Source organism: Cervus canadensis, chromosome 10 (genome assembly GCF_019320065.1).
Source record: "Cervus canadensis isolate Bull #8, Minnesota chromosome 10, ASM1932006v1, whole genome shotgun sequence".
NCBI lineage: Eukaryota > Metazoa > Chordata > Mammalia > Artiodactyla > Cervidae > Cervus > Cervus canadensis.
The window spans coordinates 27,725,577-27,743,994 of record NC_057395.1 but is presented as its reverse complement, the minus strand read 5'-3'; the positions used below and the strand labels follow the sequence as shown (position 1 = coordinate 27,743,994).

At 43.1% G+C, this 18,418-nt stretch overlaps 1 protein-coding gene and 1 non-coding gene across 2 annotated transcripts in view; both read left to right on the top strand.

The window, feature by feature from the left end:
- Positions 1–9,366, top strand: part of PRTFDC1 (phosphoribosyl transferase domain containing 1) — a 124,957-nt gene extending 115,591 nt beyond the window's left edge. The window contains exon 11 of the mRNA XM_043479089.1: positions 9,319–9,366. Coding sequence (XP_043335024.1) covers positions 9,319–9,351 — 33 coding nt within the window. The 3' untranslated portion in view covers positions 9,352–9,366. The remainder of the gene's footprint in view (positions 1–9,318) is intronic.
- Positions 193–383, top strand: LOC122449084. Its single transcript, XR_006271897.1, has one exon. It is a non-coding gene; the product is annotated as a U2 spliceosomal RNA (small nuclear RNA).
- Positions 9,367–18,418: the final 9,052 nt, after the last annotated feature.

The window sequence follows — 18,418 nt, the reverse complement described above, 5'->3', positions numbered from 1 at the left end:
TTGGGAATATTGACAACAATTTACATAGAAAAGGAACAAGGTGGGGTCTTCAAATACGAGTCTCTCAGTTTGTCATTTGAGGCTTGGTTGCTAAGGAATCAGTTCCACATCTTGCATTTGATCAACAGCTGTGACTCTAGACTATTCGGTTTTGTTTTTCCTCTAGTGAGTCTCTTTAAAACCAAAGTAACAATCGCTTCTCGGCCTTTTGGCTAAGATCAAGTGTAGTATCTGTTCTTATCAGTTTAATATCTGATACGTCCTCTGTCCGAGGACAATATATTAAATGGATTTTTGGAGCTGGGAGTTGGAATAGGAGCTTGCTCCGTCCACTCCACGCATCGACCTGGTATTGCAGTACTTCCAGGAAAGGTGCACCAAAAAAAAAAGAAAAAAGAGAAAAAATAAAAAATAAAACCAAAGTAACAATCTCAACATCTTGCCATTTGTAATAACAACAACCATAATCACAGCTGAAAATTATATAGTAATTACTTGGTGGCTCAGTGATAAAGAGCCCCCCTGCCAATGCTGGTGACACAAGAGACGTGGGTTTGATTTCTGAGTGGGGAAGGTCCCCTGGAGAAGGCAGTGGCAACCCACTCCAGTATTCCTGCCTGGGAAATCCCATGGGCAGAGGAACCTGGCAGGCTACAGTCCATGGGGTTGCAAGGAGTCAGACACGATTTAGTGCCTAAGTACACACACTACTGAATTTCTTTAAAACCAAAGTAACTGTCCCAACATCCTGCCATGTGAAATAACAGCCATCATCATAACCAACCATTATATAGTACTTACAGTGCATGAGATATTACTTTAATTTTATTCCCACAATGACCCTATGATCTGGTTACTATTGTACCCTCATTTCAATGTATCCCGACTTCAGCATTTCATAGATGAGGAAACTGAGACATAGAGTATCTTGCCCAAAGTCACAGGAGTAGAACCAGGATTCAAACCTCTGCAGTTTGGCCCCAGTGTAGGTACCTAACAAGTCTACGAGAGATATACTACAGTTGTCCTTCAGTATCCACGGGAATTGCTTCCAGGATAACCTATCCCCCAACCCCCACCCCTGCAGATACCAAAATCTGTAGATGCTCAAGTCCCTCATATAAAATGGCTTAGTATTTGCATATAACCTGCACTCATCATCCCATACACCTTAGGTATCATCTCTAGGTTTCTTGCAATATATAATACAATGTAAATAGTTGTAAATACAATGCATATGCTATGTAAATAGTTGCTAGTGTGTGGCAAATATTTGCTATTTGGAAATTTTTTCCAAGCATTTTTCATCCACGGTTAGTTGAATCCACGGATGCAGAACCTGGGGATGTGGAGGGTTGATTGTTCTCTGAATTAGAAGGGTTTCCCTAATTATTAACTAGGGGAAGAATATCAGATGCCTCATCAGTAATACAGCACAGCTGTGTTAGCATCATGCTATCAGCATCTTTCCTCTTGTGCTCACTCGTGTCCGACTCTTTGTGACCCCATGGACTGTAGCCCGTCTGTCTCCTCTGTCCATGGGATTTCCCAGGCAAGAATACTGGAGCAGGGTGCCATTTCTTTCTCCAGGGGATCTTCCCAACCCAGGGATCGAACCCGCCTCTCCTGCATCTCCTGCATTAGGAGGCAGAGTTCTTTACCACTGAGCCACCTGGGAAGCCATCTTTCTTCTTGCCTTTGCTTAAATTGTAAAGAAAGAAAGAAAAGAATTCAGAATCTAGTGCCCTTAAGATGAAGTAACATCTGGTCTCTACGGTTAACTATTCTAATAATCTATTTAGGTCAGATTTGCAGATTGACACTCAATGTGACTCCTGGCTCCATACTCATTGATCAAAATATGTGAAATAGTGGATAATTTCATTGTCAGCAAGCAAGGAGGCATTGGGGAAGAGAGCAGTGGGTAAGACTTCAGGCAAGAGGGAAAGGCTGGAGTTGATTGCTGTCATTTATATCACTTGCTGCTGGCAGGCAAGAAGTCATGTTTACTAAAGAAAAAAGAAAGGATATTCCTAATTCTTTGCTCTGTTCGGAAACATTTTCCCAATAACTCCTTCCATAGTAAACTATGGCCATTTTTGTTTCAAAGACCCACTCTGAAAGCTCTTCAGACTTCTGGTGAAATATAGTGAGTTTAACACAAGCCTATACACTTAATAAAATGTCAGGAATAAATATGTCAACGGTGCAAAAGACCAAATGGATGATAGAACATCTCTCTAGATTAAAAAAAAAAAATGGGTAAAATGTGATGCAGAATGGAGACCCAGCCACCTAAACACCTGCAAGAGTAAACGACAAAGAACAGAGCATCAGTTTGCCCCCAGGAAGCCCTAGAAAGCCTGGTCTTGAGGTCATCAAGAACTGTGGAAGGTTGGTGAGGCAAGGACCTGAAAACATGGATGAAGGACTGCATACACAGTGTGGCTGCTCTGGTTTTCTCTGTATAACCAGACAGACTATCTACCCTCCTACACACACACACACACACGCAAAACAAGAAATTATCTTCAACCCGAGTCTCTGGATTTAAAAGGCCTAGGGCTTCCCAAGTGACAGTGGTAAAAGAATTCGCCTGCCAACACAGGAGAAGCAGGTTCAATCCCTAGGTTGGGAAGATCCCCTGGAAAAGAAAATGGCAAACCACTCCAATAATCTTTCCTGAAAAATTCCATGGACAGAGGAGCCTGACGGGTTACAATCCACGGGGTCGCAAAGAGTCAGACACAACTGAGTTCCTAAGCACACAGCGCAGCACCTCCCACAAAGGACCCAGACCAGAATCATCCCTGGGAAATTTCTGAACATTGAAAACCAAGAGAAATTCCTTAAAATGTCTAGAGAGGAAAAATAAAAGCATTCACGTAACAAGTATCAGGAATCAAAATTACATTGAATTTCTTCATAAGAATAGTAGAAACGAGGGGTCAGTGGATCATTACCTTCAAAATATAGGACTTATCAAAAAGTACTATGCTCTATCCAGATTATCAGGATCTTTTTAGATATTGAAATCCTCAAATGTTTTGCCTTTTATATGTTCTTTCTCGGAAAAATATTAAGTGCTGTTTTTTAGAAAAACAAGGGAGAAAACCAAGAAACAGAAATTATAGGAACCAGAGGATCCAACAGAGGATGACAGCTGGACAGACCTAGAAAGAAGTGACCTAGGTAGGAATAGGAAGGAGGGAAGGCTCCAGGGAAAAGATCTGAATTTAAACCACGACGACAGTACTGGATTGTTTGGAAAATAGAATCCAAAGGCATATTACAGAGCTAATGAAGTAGTTAGAGTTCACGATTGTAAGAATTAAGAAAATAGTCAATAACTCCAGGAACATTTTTAAAATTTGAATAAGAAAGGGAACATAGTGATGCAATTCTGCTTAGCTCAGCCAAAAAAGAACCCCATTTACATAATCATAATAACATAAACTCCAAATATCGATTTACTTAAAAACATAAGTAGGAAGATAAAACTCAGATCTAAATTGCAATATAAATTAGGAAGAATGGGAAGTGCCATTAGATTTCTAAAACTGGGTTCATGAGTTTTTTGTTTTGGTAATTTTATTATTAAAAAAATGTTGTTTAATTTTTACGTTGTATTGGGACATAGCTGATTAGCGATGCTGTGATAGTTTCTGGTGAACAGCGAAGGGACTCAGCCATACCTATACCTATGTCCATTCTCCCTCTAACTCCCCTCCATCCAGGCTGCCACGTAACACTAAGCAGAGTTCCATGTGCCATACAGTAGGTCCTTGCTGGTTATCCTTTTTAAATATAGCAGTGTGTACTTGTCCATCCCAAACTCCCTAACTATCCCTTCCCCCCATCCTTCCCCCTGGCAACCACAAGTTCCTTCTCCAAGTCTGTGAGTCTATTTCTGCTTTGTAAGGAAGTTCATTTGTGTCACTTCTTTTTAGATTCCATATATAAAGGATATCATACAATATTTGTCCTTCTCTGTCTTATTTCACTCAGTATGATAAGAGATTGCCATCATAAGTTCTTTTAATAAAAGTTGAAATTCAGGATAAATCCTTGAAAGGCAGTGTGGATGTGTCATCCCAGACATCTAGGGTGGCAAGTGCCATATTTTTGTGTTGTCAATCCCTGCAGGGATTGCTTCACAGAGTAAATGAATGAAGTGAAACAGTAACACTTACAAGACAAAATGCACAAAAATTAGAAAAATCAAAAAGAGTTCAAAGAAAGAAAAGGTAACTTCCAGTTTATACTTGACTTAATTACTGAAATAATAACGTAACAGTCTATGAGGTATTTCAAGAGATAGTTAAGGTAATTTGGAGAGTTTATTCTTATTCCATTTAAATATATCTATGTGTATAAAGGTAGCATCTTATATATGTATATATATGCATATATATTTATAATAAGTGATGTGTATATATATGTATATTTTACATATATTCCAGAATGTTCACAGTGATGGATGGGTATTATGGTGTTGATACTGGTATTGTGAATGATCTGGAATTTCATCTATGTACTATTATTGGTATAGTTAGGAAAAAACAGTTTTAAAATGAGTTCTTTTTATAAAGACTGTGTTTTTTGTTTACTCTCCCTTTTGCATTTATAAAATTACAACATTTAGAATTGGAAGGGACAGAAGAGTAAATTAAGATGGCAAGCTGAGCACAGATTTCTAAAAATGACAAAAAGGAGATGACATGTTTAAAATAACAAACCCACAATATAACAGAAAAATAAGATGAGATATTCTTGGTGGACTAGAAATAAGGAATTCCTAAACAGGAGAAGGCAGGCAGGATTGGAATGATAGAGGAAGATGTTTTTCAAAAAGCAAAAGTCTGTTGTAGAAGGAAGAAGTCATTGGGGAATGCTCCAAGCCTCCAATACCAAGCTTGGAGGTAGCAGTTATGAGAAGCAAGAGGGGAGCCCAGAGGCTGATGTAGGGGTAACTGGTTACAGAAATACAGTAGGAGGGGTCAGAACCCTGACCCCCCTCCCTCCCTGTAGGCAGGAACAATGAATGAGAGCTTTGGAAAAATGCTTTGGAAACATCCAGAATGGGGGATCTCTATACCTAGAACATTGACTGCTGGCACACCCCACCTGATAGGGTGTCCCATTCCTGCTAGAGAATAGTAGGAAGCAAGAAAGCATTCATGGGGTACTTCCCTGGTGGCCCAGGGGTCAAGACTTTGCACTTCCACTGCAGGGGAAGAGGGTTCAATCTCTGGTTGGGAAACTTAAGATCCCACATACCCGATGGTGCAGCCAAAAAGTAAAAAATTATAAAAGAAAGCATTCGTAGACAGGATTCAAGGAGATTCCAGCTACAGTGATGAGCTTCCAGCTAAGAAAGGTCAATCATTTGAAAACAAAGCAATCCTGCAGTATCCTGAATTGTGGTACCAAACTCAAAAAGTGAAAGTACCGCTAGAAAAGTGTCCTCTTCTGAGGACAGGGACCTTCTTCTGAGGGTAATCTTGTGAGAGAGAATGGGATATAACATCCCTGAAACCAGCAGCATGTTTTTTTAATGGAAATTATTAAAGGCTTGGAAATAAAAACTATGATGGTCAAAACAAGAATCTGCAGGATGGAGTTTGTAACTTCCTTTCTCCTAATTTCTTGACTGTCTCTTCATGGACAGGGAGCTAATCTTATCAAGCAGTCTATTCCATTGCAAGTGAGCTCGAATTTAAAAGCTGAGTAGTTCTCTGTTAAATTGAATCTTTTCTCTTTGCTTTCAAACCCTTTGGTCCCGGGTCCTTCTCTGGAGCAAAACTAAGTTGAGTTCCTCGTCTGCAAGAAAGCCTTTCAAATATTTGCAAGCATTTATTATGTCTCTCTCTTTAGTCTTCTTGTCTCCAAGCTAAAACAGTCAATTCATTCAACTGTTTTTATCTGACAGCTTCCAGATTTTCTTCTCCTGCTCTTGATTATTCTCAATACCTAGGATAGAGGATACTTAAATCAGTCCTGGAGTCACACAAGATGTTTCAGATGTGGCCTAATTTTCCCACAGCAATATTATTACTTCCTTTGGTTACTCAACTGCTATTAATAACATCTAAGCTGACATGAGCATGGTGCTTTCCTTGAAGAATTCCAGGAAATGAGTAAGTAGGTCTGTTTCTCTCATGTTTAATATCTGGATCTCTCTAGTAAATATTTAATAACCAAAAGTTTGGCTTCAGAGATTATAATAGATGCTGTTGGGGTTTCAAGGATGAATGCCACATAGTTGCTGCCCTCTGGAAGCATACAGTTTAGTAGGGAACTTAAGATACATGTATAAATAACCTCCAGTGTAGAACGTGTAAGAAATGGTAGAATAGGACAGATACGGAACTAGGGGATCCAAAGGAGATACATAATCTAAAAACAAAAATCTTTCCTGATAAAAATGTATCTCAAGAAGCTGAGAGCAGAGTTCTTATTGCCCAGGTTCCTTGATCACACTTTGCCTTGTGGTCTCTTCCAGGTACCAGCTCAGTTCAGTCCTTGGTATGGGGTCCTTGTTATTCATTTTCTGTTTTTAAAGTTTTTATTGGAGTATATTGGGCTTGTGCTCAGTTCTGTCCTACTCGTTGCGACCCCATGGAGTGTAGCCCACTAGGCTCCTCTGTCCATGGGATTCTCCAGGCAAGAGTACTGGCGTGGGTTGCCGTGCCCTCCTCCAGGGGATCTTCCCAACCCAGATACCAAAGCCGCGTTTCCTGTGTCTCCTGCAGGTGGATTCTTCACCACTGAGCCCCCCGGGAAGCCCTTATTAGAGTATAGCTGCTTTACAATGCTGCGTTAGTTTCCACTGTACAGCAAAGTGGATCAGCTGTAGATATACACAGATCCCCTTTTTTTGGATTTCCTTCCTATTTGGGTCACTATAGAGCATTGAGTAGCATCCCCTGTGCTATGCAGTAGGTTCTCACTAGTTATCTGGTTTATACGTAGTCGTATATACGTGTCAACCCCAATATCCCAATTCATCCCACCACCCATTTTCCCCCTTGCTGTCTTTTTAAAAATTTTTTTTTAATTGGAAGATAATTGCTTTACAATACTGTATTGGTTTCTGCCATATATCAAGATGAATCAGCCATAGGTATACATATGTCCCCTCCCTCTTGAGCCTCCCTTCCACCTCCCACCCCAGCCAACTCCTCTAGGTTGTCACAGAGCACCGGGTTTGAGCTCCCTGGAAAGTGAAAATGTTAGTCACTCAGTCATGTCTGACTCTTTGCAACCCCATGGACTGTAGCTTGCCAGGCTGCGCAGTCCATGGAATTCTCCAGGCAAGAATACTGGAATGGGTTGCCCTTCCCATCTCCTTTGAGTTCCCTGGATCATACAACAAATTCCCACTGGCTGTTTTACGTATGGTAATGTGTCTGTTTCAGTGCTACTCTTTTTTTTTAAAGTATTTATTGAATTTGTTACAGTATTGTTTCTATTTTATGTTTTGCTTTTTGACCACAGGAGGCATATGGGATCTTAGCTCCTCACCCAGGGATAGAACCTGCATCCCTGCATTGGAGGACAAAGTCTTAACCACTGGACTGCCAGGGAAGCCACCCCACTCCTTGTTGTCTTAAAAGAACTAAAAATAGAACTACCATGTGACCCAGAAATCCCATTCCTGAGCATATACCCAGGGAAAGCCATAGTTCCCTATTTATTCTTATTGTTTCCTTCTAGGCTAGAAAATAGCCTGAGAGGCCTGGGTTTAGAAATGAGCCTTTCCAGTGAACTCATCCCTGGGTAAATGTCCAAAAATATTGAAAGCAGGAACTCGAGTAGATATTTGTACAACCATGTTCATTGGAGCATTATTCACAATGGCCAAAATGTAGAGGCGACCCAAGTGTCCATCAATGAATGGTTGAATAAGCAAAATTCGGAATATTTTTCAGCGTTAAAAAAGAAAGTAAGGACTTCCCTGGTGGTCCAGTGGTTAAGACTGCATGCTTCCACTATAAGGGGCATGGGTTCCATTCCTGGTTGTGGAACTAAGATCCCACAATGCCAAAAAGTAAACTAAAAATAAATAATAGAAAAATTTTTTAAATTAAAAAAGGAAGTAATTCTGACACATGCTAAAACATGGGTGAACCTTGAATATATTATGCTAAGTGAAATGAGCCAGTTACAAAAGAACAAATACTGTAGGATTCCACCTATATGAGGTGCCCACAAGAATCAGTTCATTGAAACAAAGCAGAATGGTTGGCAAGCAGTGGAGCAAGGTGGGGATGGGGAGTTGGTGTTCAGTGGGTACAGAGTGTCAGTTTTGCTGGATGAAAAGGAGATGCTGGAGAGGGATGGTGGTGACAGTTATACAACAATGTGGTTTTATATGATGCTGCTGAACTGGACACTTGAAATGATTAAAGAGGTAAGGTTGTTTTGGTAACTTATTTATTGATTGATTGATTGTGGCTGTGCTGGATCTCCGTTGTTGTGCATGGATCTCCGTTGTTGTGCGTGGGCTTTCTCTAGTTGCTCTACTCGGGCTTCTCATTTCAGTGGCTGCTCTTGTTTGGAGCCTGGGCTCTGTAGTTGCGACACATGGGCTTAGCTGCTCCATGGCCTGTGGGATCTTTCTGGACTAGGGATTGAACCCATGTCCCCTGCATTGGCAGGCGGATTCCTAACCACTGGACTACCAGGGAAGTCCCAAAATGGTAAGTTTCATGTTATGTGTATTTTACTACAATAAAAAAAGTGTCTGCGTCTTCTTAGGCCTTAGATATTATAGCATTCAATTCTTCATCCCTTTTTGCGATTCTGAGCCACAACTTTGCTCTTCCTTCTAAGGCCTGTGTTAGCTTAGAGGTCCTGATGCAGGGCTGCCTCAGGGCTGCTGTAACTTTGACACATGTTAGCCTGTGTGTTCTCAGAGCAGGGACTTGTCTTCTGGGACCACAGCCAACTAACTCACGCTAGAGTCTTCTAGGGCTAGACTCTTCTTGCCATGTGGGGATCTCATCCACCCACAAACCTGCCTGGAACAGCCCATCAGTTAACCAAGAGCATGTTGGGCTTTGGTCTGGCCTGAGTCTGAAGTGAAGGGTCCCTGCCCCACCCCTGCCAATCTAGCATTTTCCACAGAAACTCATTTTGAAGGAGGCTGTTTGCCATCCTCCATTCTCTGGAGAGGAACCCATCTCGGAGTTACCTACTCAGTAGACAAGCCAACAGACTTGAAGAAACTGAAGCGATAGTATCGTAAAGAGCAGTCTCTTAATTTATGTTGACAAAAGTTGTTTAACGTAAATTATTTATGATGCTTTACAGTTCACTAGAGACTGCCCACAATTCACTCAATAGGAGGCCATCAGCAGATAACCTGAGACCTTGGCTCACCTCTCAGCTGTCGAATCCTTACAAGGAAGGGTGAGTCTTTTCAGGAAAGAAGAGTTATTCATTAATCAGTAAATATTTATTGATATTGATGGGATGATTACATGGTGTGTTATAATAATAGGGTTATGATAATGAGTCTGTGATTGAGTGGAAATCCACTGTCACAGGTCTGTAAACATTCTGCTTTTTAAAAAATATTTATTTATTTATTTATTTATTTATTTATTTAGGGCTGTGCTGGGTCTTTGTCACTGCACACAGGCTCTCTCTAGTTGCAGGGAACAGGGGCTACTCTTAATTGCCGTGCACAGGCTTCTCATTGCGGTGGTTTCTCTTGTTGTGGAGCACAGGCTGTAGGGTGCGGGGGCTTCAGTAGTTGCAGCGCAACTTAGTTGCCCCAAGGCATGTGGGATCCTCCTGGATCAGGGATCGAACCCATGTCCCCTGCATTAACAGGATTTTTCTTCCTTGGACCACCATGGAAATCCAGCATTCTGCTTTTGTATGAAGACTATTTCACCACAGTATTATAGACCCCAAAGCAGTTATATCTCCGGGGTATCCAAGGAGCCCACAAGGGCATCCCGTGGACTGCATTGTATCCCCTCCTCCCAAATTCATATGTTGGACTCCATACCCCCAGTACCTCAGAATCTATTTAGAGGTAAGATCCTTAAGGAGATAATTAAGGTCAAATGAGGTCATTAAGGTGGGCTTCATCTGATATGGGTAGTGTCCTTATGAGAAGAGGCGATTATGACACAGACACCCACCAAGGGACAATCATATGAGAAAAAAGGGAGGAGACGGCTCTCTACAAGCCAGGGAGAGAGGTCTTTGACACCTTGATTTTAGATTTCGAGCCTTCAGAATTATTAAGCCTAACAGAATTAAATTGCTGTTGCTTAAGCCACCCAGACTAGTATATTGTAATGACAGCTATAGCAGTCATACCCTCCATCACAGCCAGTCCACTCCTCTGATGCCTTCATAATCCCATTCCCTTCCGTGACATCATAGCCAAGACATTAGGACCAAACTGCTTGGATTCACAAAGGAGCCAAAGGAACACACAGCTCATAAATCTTCCTAACAACACAGCATACCTTAGGAAGAAAAAGAAAAAAACAACATAGTGGGAGGAGGTAGGGATGTACCAAGTTACAGCTCGGCAAGCTGTGGATCTATTAAAGAAGCGTCTTTGTTATTACTCATATTTTCTCCCGGAGTCGGGCTCTCCCAGCTTAGGAAGGCTTCCTGGAGCTGGCACTGTTGCACTGAAAGCCGAAGAGCCAGGCATCTATTCGCCACTGTTGCAGAGAGTCCGCTGAGATTGTGCAACCTCTAAATAAGGGCCTCACTTTGATTAGAATGTACATGAACATGAAAACTCCCAAACTTCTATCCCAAGAGAAGGATGCCATTTCCAGCAGCCAGAGAGCGTAGGTGGTTAGCTCGAGTTCTGCTCTCCCAAAACGTCTGCTTTGTATTTCTCTTCCCTTCACAACCACCTTCAGCACATCCCAGTGGAGGAGCCATATGGTCACACCGCCTCCTCGCCCTGGCCATGCCAAGACTCACTTTTGCTTCTTCGGGAAACACTGCAGCCCCCAGGCTGAGATGCCTGGAGTATGAATCTTTGGCTCAAGCATGATTCTGGTGCCATGGACCCTACCTATCGCCCATATTTTCTTGCCAGGATTGGGAAGTGTTTTCTCAGCTTTTCCCTGATTTCTTAAGCTCTGTGCCCCGTGTGCTTCATCTGTTACAGCCCCTGCACTCTGGGTTTGTCCCTGGCTGCTCTGCTGACACTTGGATATTAGCTTCCAGTTCTCATCTGCTCACCTGGATGGTGCCCGGCAGTTTTCCCATTTTAGGGTTATAAGCCTGTCACAGGTGCCCTGGTAAATACAGACTACCTTTCGAGACGCAGTAACAACTCCCAGGCCAAACAAACTCTTTGCCCCTTTATAAAAAAAAATCTAACTGCCCCAAATCTGGCCAATATTTGAATACTTCTGCCTTCTCACCTTACCAAAGGAATCTTTGTGCCCAACTCAGTGGCAAAACAATTTTGATATTTTTTTTTTTGCATTTTCTCTTTTTTTTAATTATTTTAATTGGAGAATAATTACTTTACAAAATTTTGATATTTATTGAAAGCCAGAAGACTTCCTTGGTGGTCCAGTGGTTAAGACTTTGCCTTCCAATGAAGGGAGTACACGTTCGATCCCTGGTCAGAGAGCTAAAATCCCACATGCCTCGTGGCCAGAAAACTAAACATTAAACAGAAGCATTGTTGTAAAAACTTCAATACAGGCTTTAAAAAAAATCTTAAAAATAAGAAAGCTGGGCAAAAGATTCCTCCCTAATGTTGTCTGCCACTGATAGCAAACCTGAGTCCAGCGTATGTTCTCGCTGGAATATATGTTATACTATAGCATTCCAAGCATCAGAAAACATCATTCACAAAATATAAACTTAAGGCTAAGAATGCTGCTTCTGACCTCTGTTGGGAATCACTGCTTTCTGTCTCTGGGGGTCAATTGAACTAGCATAATCACCTTTCTTTGAAACTGACACTCATCTAAACCCCTCACCAGCTCTTAGGCCAGATGATAGGTGTGCTTCTGTCATTTTGTCATTTTTGTTCCCATTTCCTCTTTTCCTAGTTGGCCACCTACATGCTGAATCACCTAGGATTCTGGGATGCTTTTCTTTTTTCCTCTGTCTCTCCACACTTCGGACTTTCTGATTGCACCATCTCTATTTGCCCAGAACCAGAGGCTTGAGCGTGCAGAGCTGTTTGTGCCCAAGGCTGTGCATTGTATGCTGGGAACAGGGTGGACGCTGCAGGCCCCAGCAGCTGCCCTAAGGAACACTAATTGCTGTGCGGAAAAACTGAGAAATAAAAAATGCCTCAAGGACGATGCCAGACCCGTAGAAGGATAGAATCCTTAAAGCACAGCTCCAGAAACTCCAGTCTTTTAAAGAAAACAGTCTTTTTCTCTCCCCCCAGTTATTTTACTTCCTTTGGCTTCATCCTGTTCTCTTAGACCATTCTAGGATCCATCCTTCCCAGACCTGAACAAGGCATATCAAGCTAACACACACACATATACACATGCACATGCACACACACACACAGAGCCCAGAATCAAGGTCTCTGCTGTTGTCAAGTTCAGGATTAGCTGGAAAAGCCCTGCCTTTCTGGTCTTGTCTCCCTATCATGAAACGCCATTTTCCCGAGACATTCTTGTAATCCATGGCCATTCACCAATCAGAAAGCCCAGTGGGGTGATATTTAATTCATGTCTGTCAATCACAACACAAAGAGAAGTCCTTCAGCTGGCCACCGAGAGAATCCTCTGCTACAGAACAAAGAGTCCGTGGGGATCTGTGGTCCCAGCCTCGCCTTGCACTCAGGGGCGGGCCCAGCAGCACTGCTGGCCCTTGCCTGGTTTCAGAATAATTGTGGCTTTGGAAGCAGCTAGGCAGATTAAAAAGATTAAATCCACAGCGCGTCCCTTCGACACAGTCAGGGGAGAGGAAGATTGGGACTTTCATGTCTTAGCTCTTCAATCGCAGATCAGCATGTCCTTGGCACTGGCCCTCTGCATCAAATCCAAATATTTGAATTTTAGAGTAATCGCCGTTGCCCAGCCCTCTGCACGAGTGGTTGTAGGAGCTCCGTGGTTTTTACACTGACATATCAGCAAAACAGAGCAGCTGAGATACGAATCTCGTGTATGAAAATGAGAAAGCTTCACTTCCCCGCTTTGCATTTATCTTTGGAAGTTAGAGGGATATGAATAATAAATAAATGAAATGAAACGCTTCCGTGGCAATTGTGGGTAACACAAACACAGGATTCGAAGGCAGCAGCTGGACAACAAAGGAACAGTGCCTCAAGTTCAAGATTAGCTCACCAAAGCTTTTTGTTGTTTTTTTTTTAATTCTCCAAAAACAGTCACGTGAAAGTACAGTGCGCTTCCTCCTCTCCCTGCCTCTCCTGTACCAGTCTTGGAATCAAAATGATCCTTATGTTGTCACTACCTGTCGGGACTTCAGCTGAGGCTCCTTGGTAATGCAAGCCACATATCTTTTTACTGCAAGTATCCTTTCAATATATCTTACACATTATTCATTCCAAATACTTTCACATTTGTTCACTCAATTTTAAGGAAGGTGAGGGATATTTTAGCAGTCCTTTTCTAGGCTCTTTTTACAACTGGAGAAAAGAATGCAGTAAGGGAGGGTGATTTAGAAATAAATGAGGGGTCGCGCTGGGGGAAGAAAAACAGAAGTCAGTGGTTTGGGGGATGGGAAAATACCTGGTTTTGAACCTTACCCTTCTGATTCCTAGCATTCTGACGTTGGCAGGATCTCTGAGTTCTTTGATCCTCAGTTTTCTTCCCTGTTAAATGAAAATAATTCCTTTCTCATAGTAATCTCACTACAATTAAATCAGGTAACACAGATAGAGACTTCCAGGCACACAGTTCAGTTCAGTTCCGGTCACTCACTTGTGTCCGACTCTTTGTGACCCCATGGACCGCAGCACACCAGGCCTCCCTGTCCATCACCAGCTCCCAGAGATTGCTCAAACTCATGTCCACCGAGTCGGTGATGCCATCCAACCATCTCATCCTCTGTTCATCCCCTTCTCTTCCTGCCTTCAATCTTGCTGAGCATCAGGGTATTTCCCAGTGAGTCAGTTCTTTGTATCAGGGGGCCAAAGTATTGGAGCTTCAGCTTCAGCATCAGTCCTTCTAATGAATATTTAGGACTGATTTCCTTTAGGTTTGACTGGTTGGATCTCCTTGCAATCCCAGGGACTCTCAAGAGTCTTCTCCAGCACCACAGTTCAAAAACATCAGTTCTTCAACACTCAGCTTTCTTTATGGTCCAACTCACATCCATACATGACTACTGGAAAAACCATAGCTTTGACTAGACGGACCTTTGTCGGCAAAGTAATGTCTCTGTTTTTTGGCTCTTAGAAATAGTAGTTTCTTTCTTAAACCAACAACACCTTGCCCATAGAGAGGGAACTTCCACCTCCAAACAGGAGCCCTGGAGCCCTGGGAGAGCTTCATTGATCCTGGCAGCTGACTGGCCTTGCGGGCTTGGCTCCTTAGGCTGGATGCCCATGGGCTCCCTACCTGCTCCAGCAGCAGCAGCGGCCCTTCCGGAGCTTCCTCTGCCTCTCCTTCACTGGATTTGCTGCCTCTCCCATGGGTGGGGAGGGGTTTGGGGAAGAAGTTAACCCGGTGAGACCAAGAGCCTTCTTGCTGACCGATACGCTTCTTCTAGCCTATTAGCCTAGGCTGCAATTAATATTTCAAAACTAGAAAATCTCCAGGAAATCTCCCTTTCACATGTGTCTGCCTTACAAATGCAGAAGCAACAGCAGTGTTCAAGGTTTTTAAAAAGTGCACCCTGGAGGACTTCACCCTGGTTCAGACTCTGCCTTCCAGTGCACGTTGGTATAGCCAGGATTTCCTTCAGGCTTGGGCTTGGAACTTAAGACCCATTTAGCTTTTCCAAAACCTCTGTTAGCTCAGTGGTAAAATGAGGTGCTTGAATGAGAATATTTCCATTTATGAGCTCATTCCTTATGTAGCCTCTGTGTTTAATTACTGTAAACTAGGGAGAATAATGGGGCTTCCCTAGTGGCTCAGTCGGTAAAGCATCTACCTACAGTGCAGGAGACCTGGGTTCAATCCCTGGGTCGGGAAGATCCCCTGGAAAAGGAAATGGCAACCCGCTCCAGTAGCTTGCCTGGAAAATCCCATGGATGGAGGAGGCTGATAGGCTACAGTCCATGGGTCGAAAAGAGTCGGACACAACAGAGAGACTTCACTTTCACGTTTAAGTTATTGTGAGGCTTAAATGAGGTAATCCATGTAGTAGGTGTAGCTCTCAAGCCACAAATTCTGATACAAAAGAGATAGATATGTAATTTTTGAAAAGTCACATATTCTCTGAGCTCTAAGCCTCTGGGTTACTGGAAATTTAACTTTGAAACTTCTTGGACCTTTCTCCCCACATCCCCAGAGTTCCAGGGCCTTCCACAGTGCCAGCATGTCGTTGGGGGTGATAGGAAGAGACTCTAGTCCGTCTTTTCGATGTCTATCACCCCGGCCCACCTGAGCCTTTCACCCACTCTCCTGCCATGCTTGTATGGATGGAAAACAAATGCACAGCCTAAAAGTTGAGAATTATATTTTATTCAGCAGATTGACCAGGATGAAAGCCCAGGAGTCAGCCTCTTCTATACGTCTGAGGGACTGTTCCAAAGAGGTAAGGGAGGAACCAGGATATATAGATATTTTTGCAACAAAAGTCAGGTAGTAGAAACATCAAAGAATTACTGTTAATTAAAGAAAACCCAGACATCTCCAGTTAACGAATTTAGTGCTTTTCCGTATGGGAATATACTAGAGGCTGAGCTCATTGAAATCATTCCTTTGATATGCATCTTAGTTGTCTAGGGCCAGTATCCTGTTTTTCTCCATCCTGAATCCCCCTCAGGCTGCACTGTTGTGATGGCTGCAGTGGTTGATGGCTTGATGACCAAAATGTCCTTTGTTTGCCGATATGGCTGGCGACATTCTTTATCCACACTTGAGAACTGACAATCTTGACTATGAAACTGCACACCTCAGACGGGGACTTGAATCCATGGCCTTTTAATTGAAATTGCACACTTGGTCTCAGAACTTAATGAAGCTCAGTTTCTTGATGTTTCAGCAAAGAGAGAATTCAGTGAGAGACAAAGTGATAGGTAAGAAGTGGATTTATTTAGAAAGATACACATTCCATGAGTTTCCCTGGTAGCTCAGCTGGTAAAACATGCAGAACACCCCTGTTCGATTGCTGGGTCAGGAAGATCTCCTAGAGAAGGGATAGGCTACCAACTCAAGTATTCTTGGGCTTCCCTGGTGGCTTAGATGGTAAAGAATCTGCCTGCAATGTGGGAGACCTGGGTCCAATCCCTGGGTTGGGAAGATCCCCTGGAGAAGGAAATGACTGCCTACTTCAGGATTCTGGCTTGGAGAATTCCATGGACAGAGGAGCCTGGCAGTCTACAGTCCATGGGGTTGCAAAGAGTTGGACAGGAATGATCAACTTTCACTTTTACACATTCCATTGACAGAATGCAGTTCATCTCAAAAGGCAAGAATAACCCTGGGAGAAACACTCCACAGAATGAGTATGGGCCACCTCAGAAGGCAAGAGACCCTGAAATATGGGGTGGTTAGTTTTTATGGGCTGGGTAATTTCATAGGCTAATGAGCGGGAGGGTTATTCTAACTATTTTGAAGAAGGGGCAGGGATTTCCAGGAATTGGGCCACACCCACTTTTTGACCTCTTATGGGCAGCCTGAGAACTGGGGTGTGTCATTTAGATGCTAACACGTTCAGTTCAGTTCAGTCGCTCAGTCACGTCCGACTCCTCGTGACCTCATGGACGGCAGCATGCCAGGCTTCCCTGTCCATCACCAACTCCCAGAGCCTAATCAAACTCATGTTCATCGAGTCGGTGATGCTGTCCAACCATCTCATTCTCTGTCGTTGTCCCCTTCTCCTCCCGCCTTCAGTCTTTCCCAGCATTGGGGTCTTTTCCAATGAGACCCCAATTGTTCTTCACATCAGATGGCCAAAGTATTGAAAACAGCTTTAGCATCAGTCCTTCCAATGAACACCCAGGACTGATCTCCTTCAGGATGGACTGGTTGGATCTCCTTGCAGTCCAAGGGACTCTCAAGAGTCTTCTCCAACACCACAGTTCAAAAGCATCAAGCATCAATTCTTTGCTTCTCAGCTTTCTTTATAGTCCAACTCTTACATCCATACATGACTACTGGAAAAACCATAGCTTTGACTAGATGGACCTTTGTTGGCAAAGTAATGTCTGCTTTTTAATATGCTATCTAGGTTGGTCACAGCTTTTCTTCCAAGGAACAAGTGTCTTTTAATTTCATGACTGGGGTCACCATCTGCAGTGATTTTGGAGCCCCACAAAATGAGGTCTATCACTGTTTCCATTGTTTCCCCATCTATCTACCATGAAGTGATGGGATTGAGTGCCATAATCTTAGTTTTCTGAATGTTGAGTTTTAAGCCAACTTTTTCACTCTCCTCTTTTACTTTCATCAAGAGGCTCTTTAATTCTTCACTTTCTGCCGTAAGGGTGGTGTCATCTGCATATCTGAGGTTATTGATACGTCTGCCGGCAATCTTGACTCCAGCGTGTGCTTCCTCTTCCCCAGCGTGTGCTTCCTCTAGCCCAGCGTGCGCTTCCTCTAGCCCAGTGTTTCTCATGATGTAGTCTGCATATAAGTTAAATAAGCAGGGTGACAATATACAGCCTTGACATACTCCTTTCCCAATGGGGAACCAGTCTGTTGTTCCATGTCCAGTTCTAATTGTTGCTTCTTGACCTGCATACAGATTTCTCAGGAGGCAGGTCAGGTGGTCTGGTATTCCCATCTCTTGAAGAATTTTCCAGTTTGTTGTGATCCACACAGTCAAAGGCTTTAGCATAGTCAATAAAGCAGAAGTAGATGTTTTTCTGGAACTCTCTAGTTTTTTCAATGATCCAACAGATGCTGACACATTACAGTGAGCATATAATGAAGTTCAAGGTCCACTGAAAGTTGAATCTTCTGCCGTCTTGGACTTAGTTGGTTCTAACCAGTTTTCGTCATAACATCGATGGCTAGGTCATTCTCTTAAAGGTTGTACCCTGCCCCCTTCTCTCTGGTATCTGTTAGCCTGGGAAGTCCAGTGCCTATAGTCTCTTGCCCTCTCTGAAGTTTTGTCCACTCCACAGGTCCTCGCCAGGAAGTGGTTCTTCCCCAGGGCTCTGGGACCCACGTCTTCCCAACACTGACAGTAAATCCCCCACTGCTATGCGTGGCAGGAGAGACCTTCACAGTCTGATAGCCCCGTCTCCCAGTACTTCTGTCTTTTCACAGGTGTCCTCTATGCCAGCCATGCCCAGGAACCGCCCGCAGCTCTC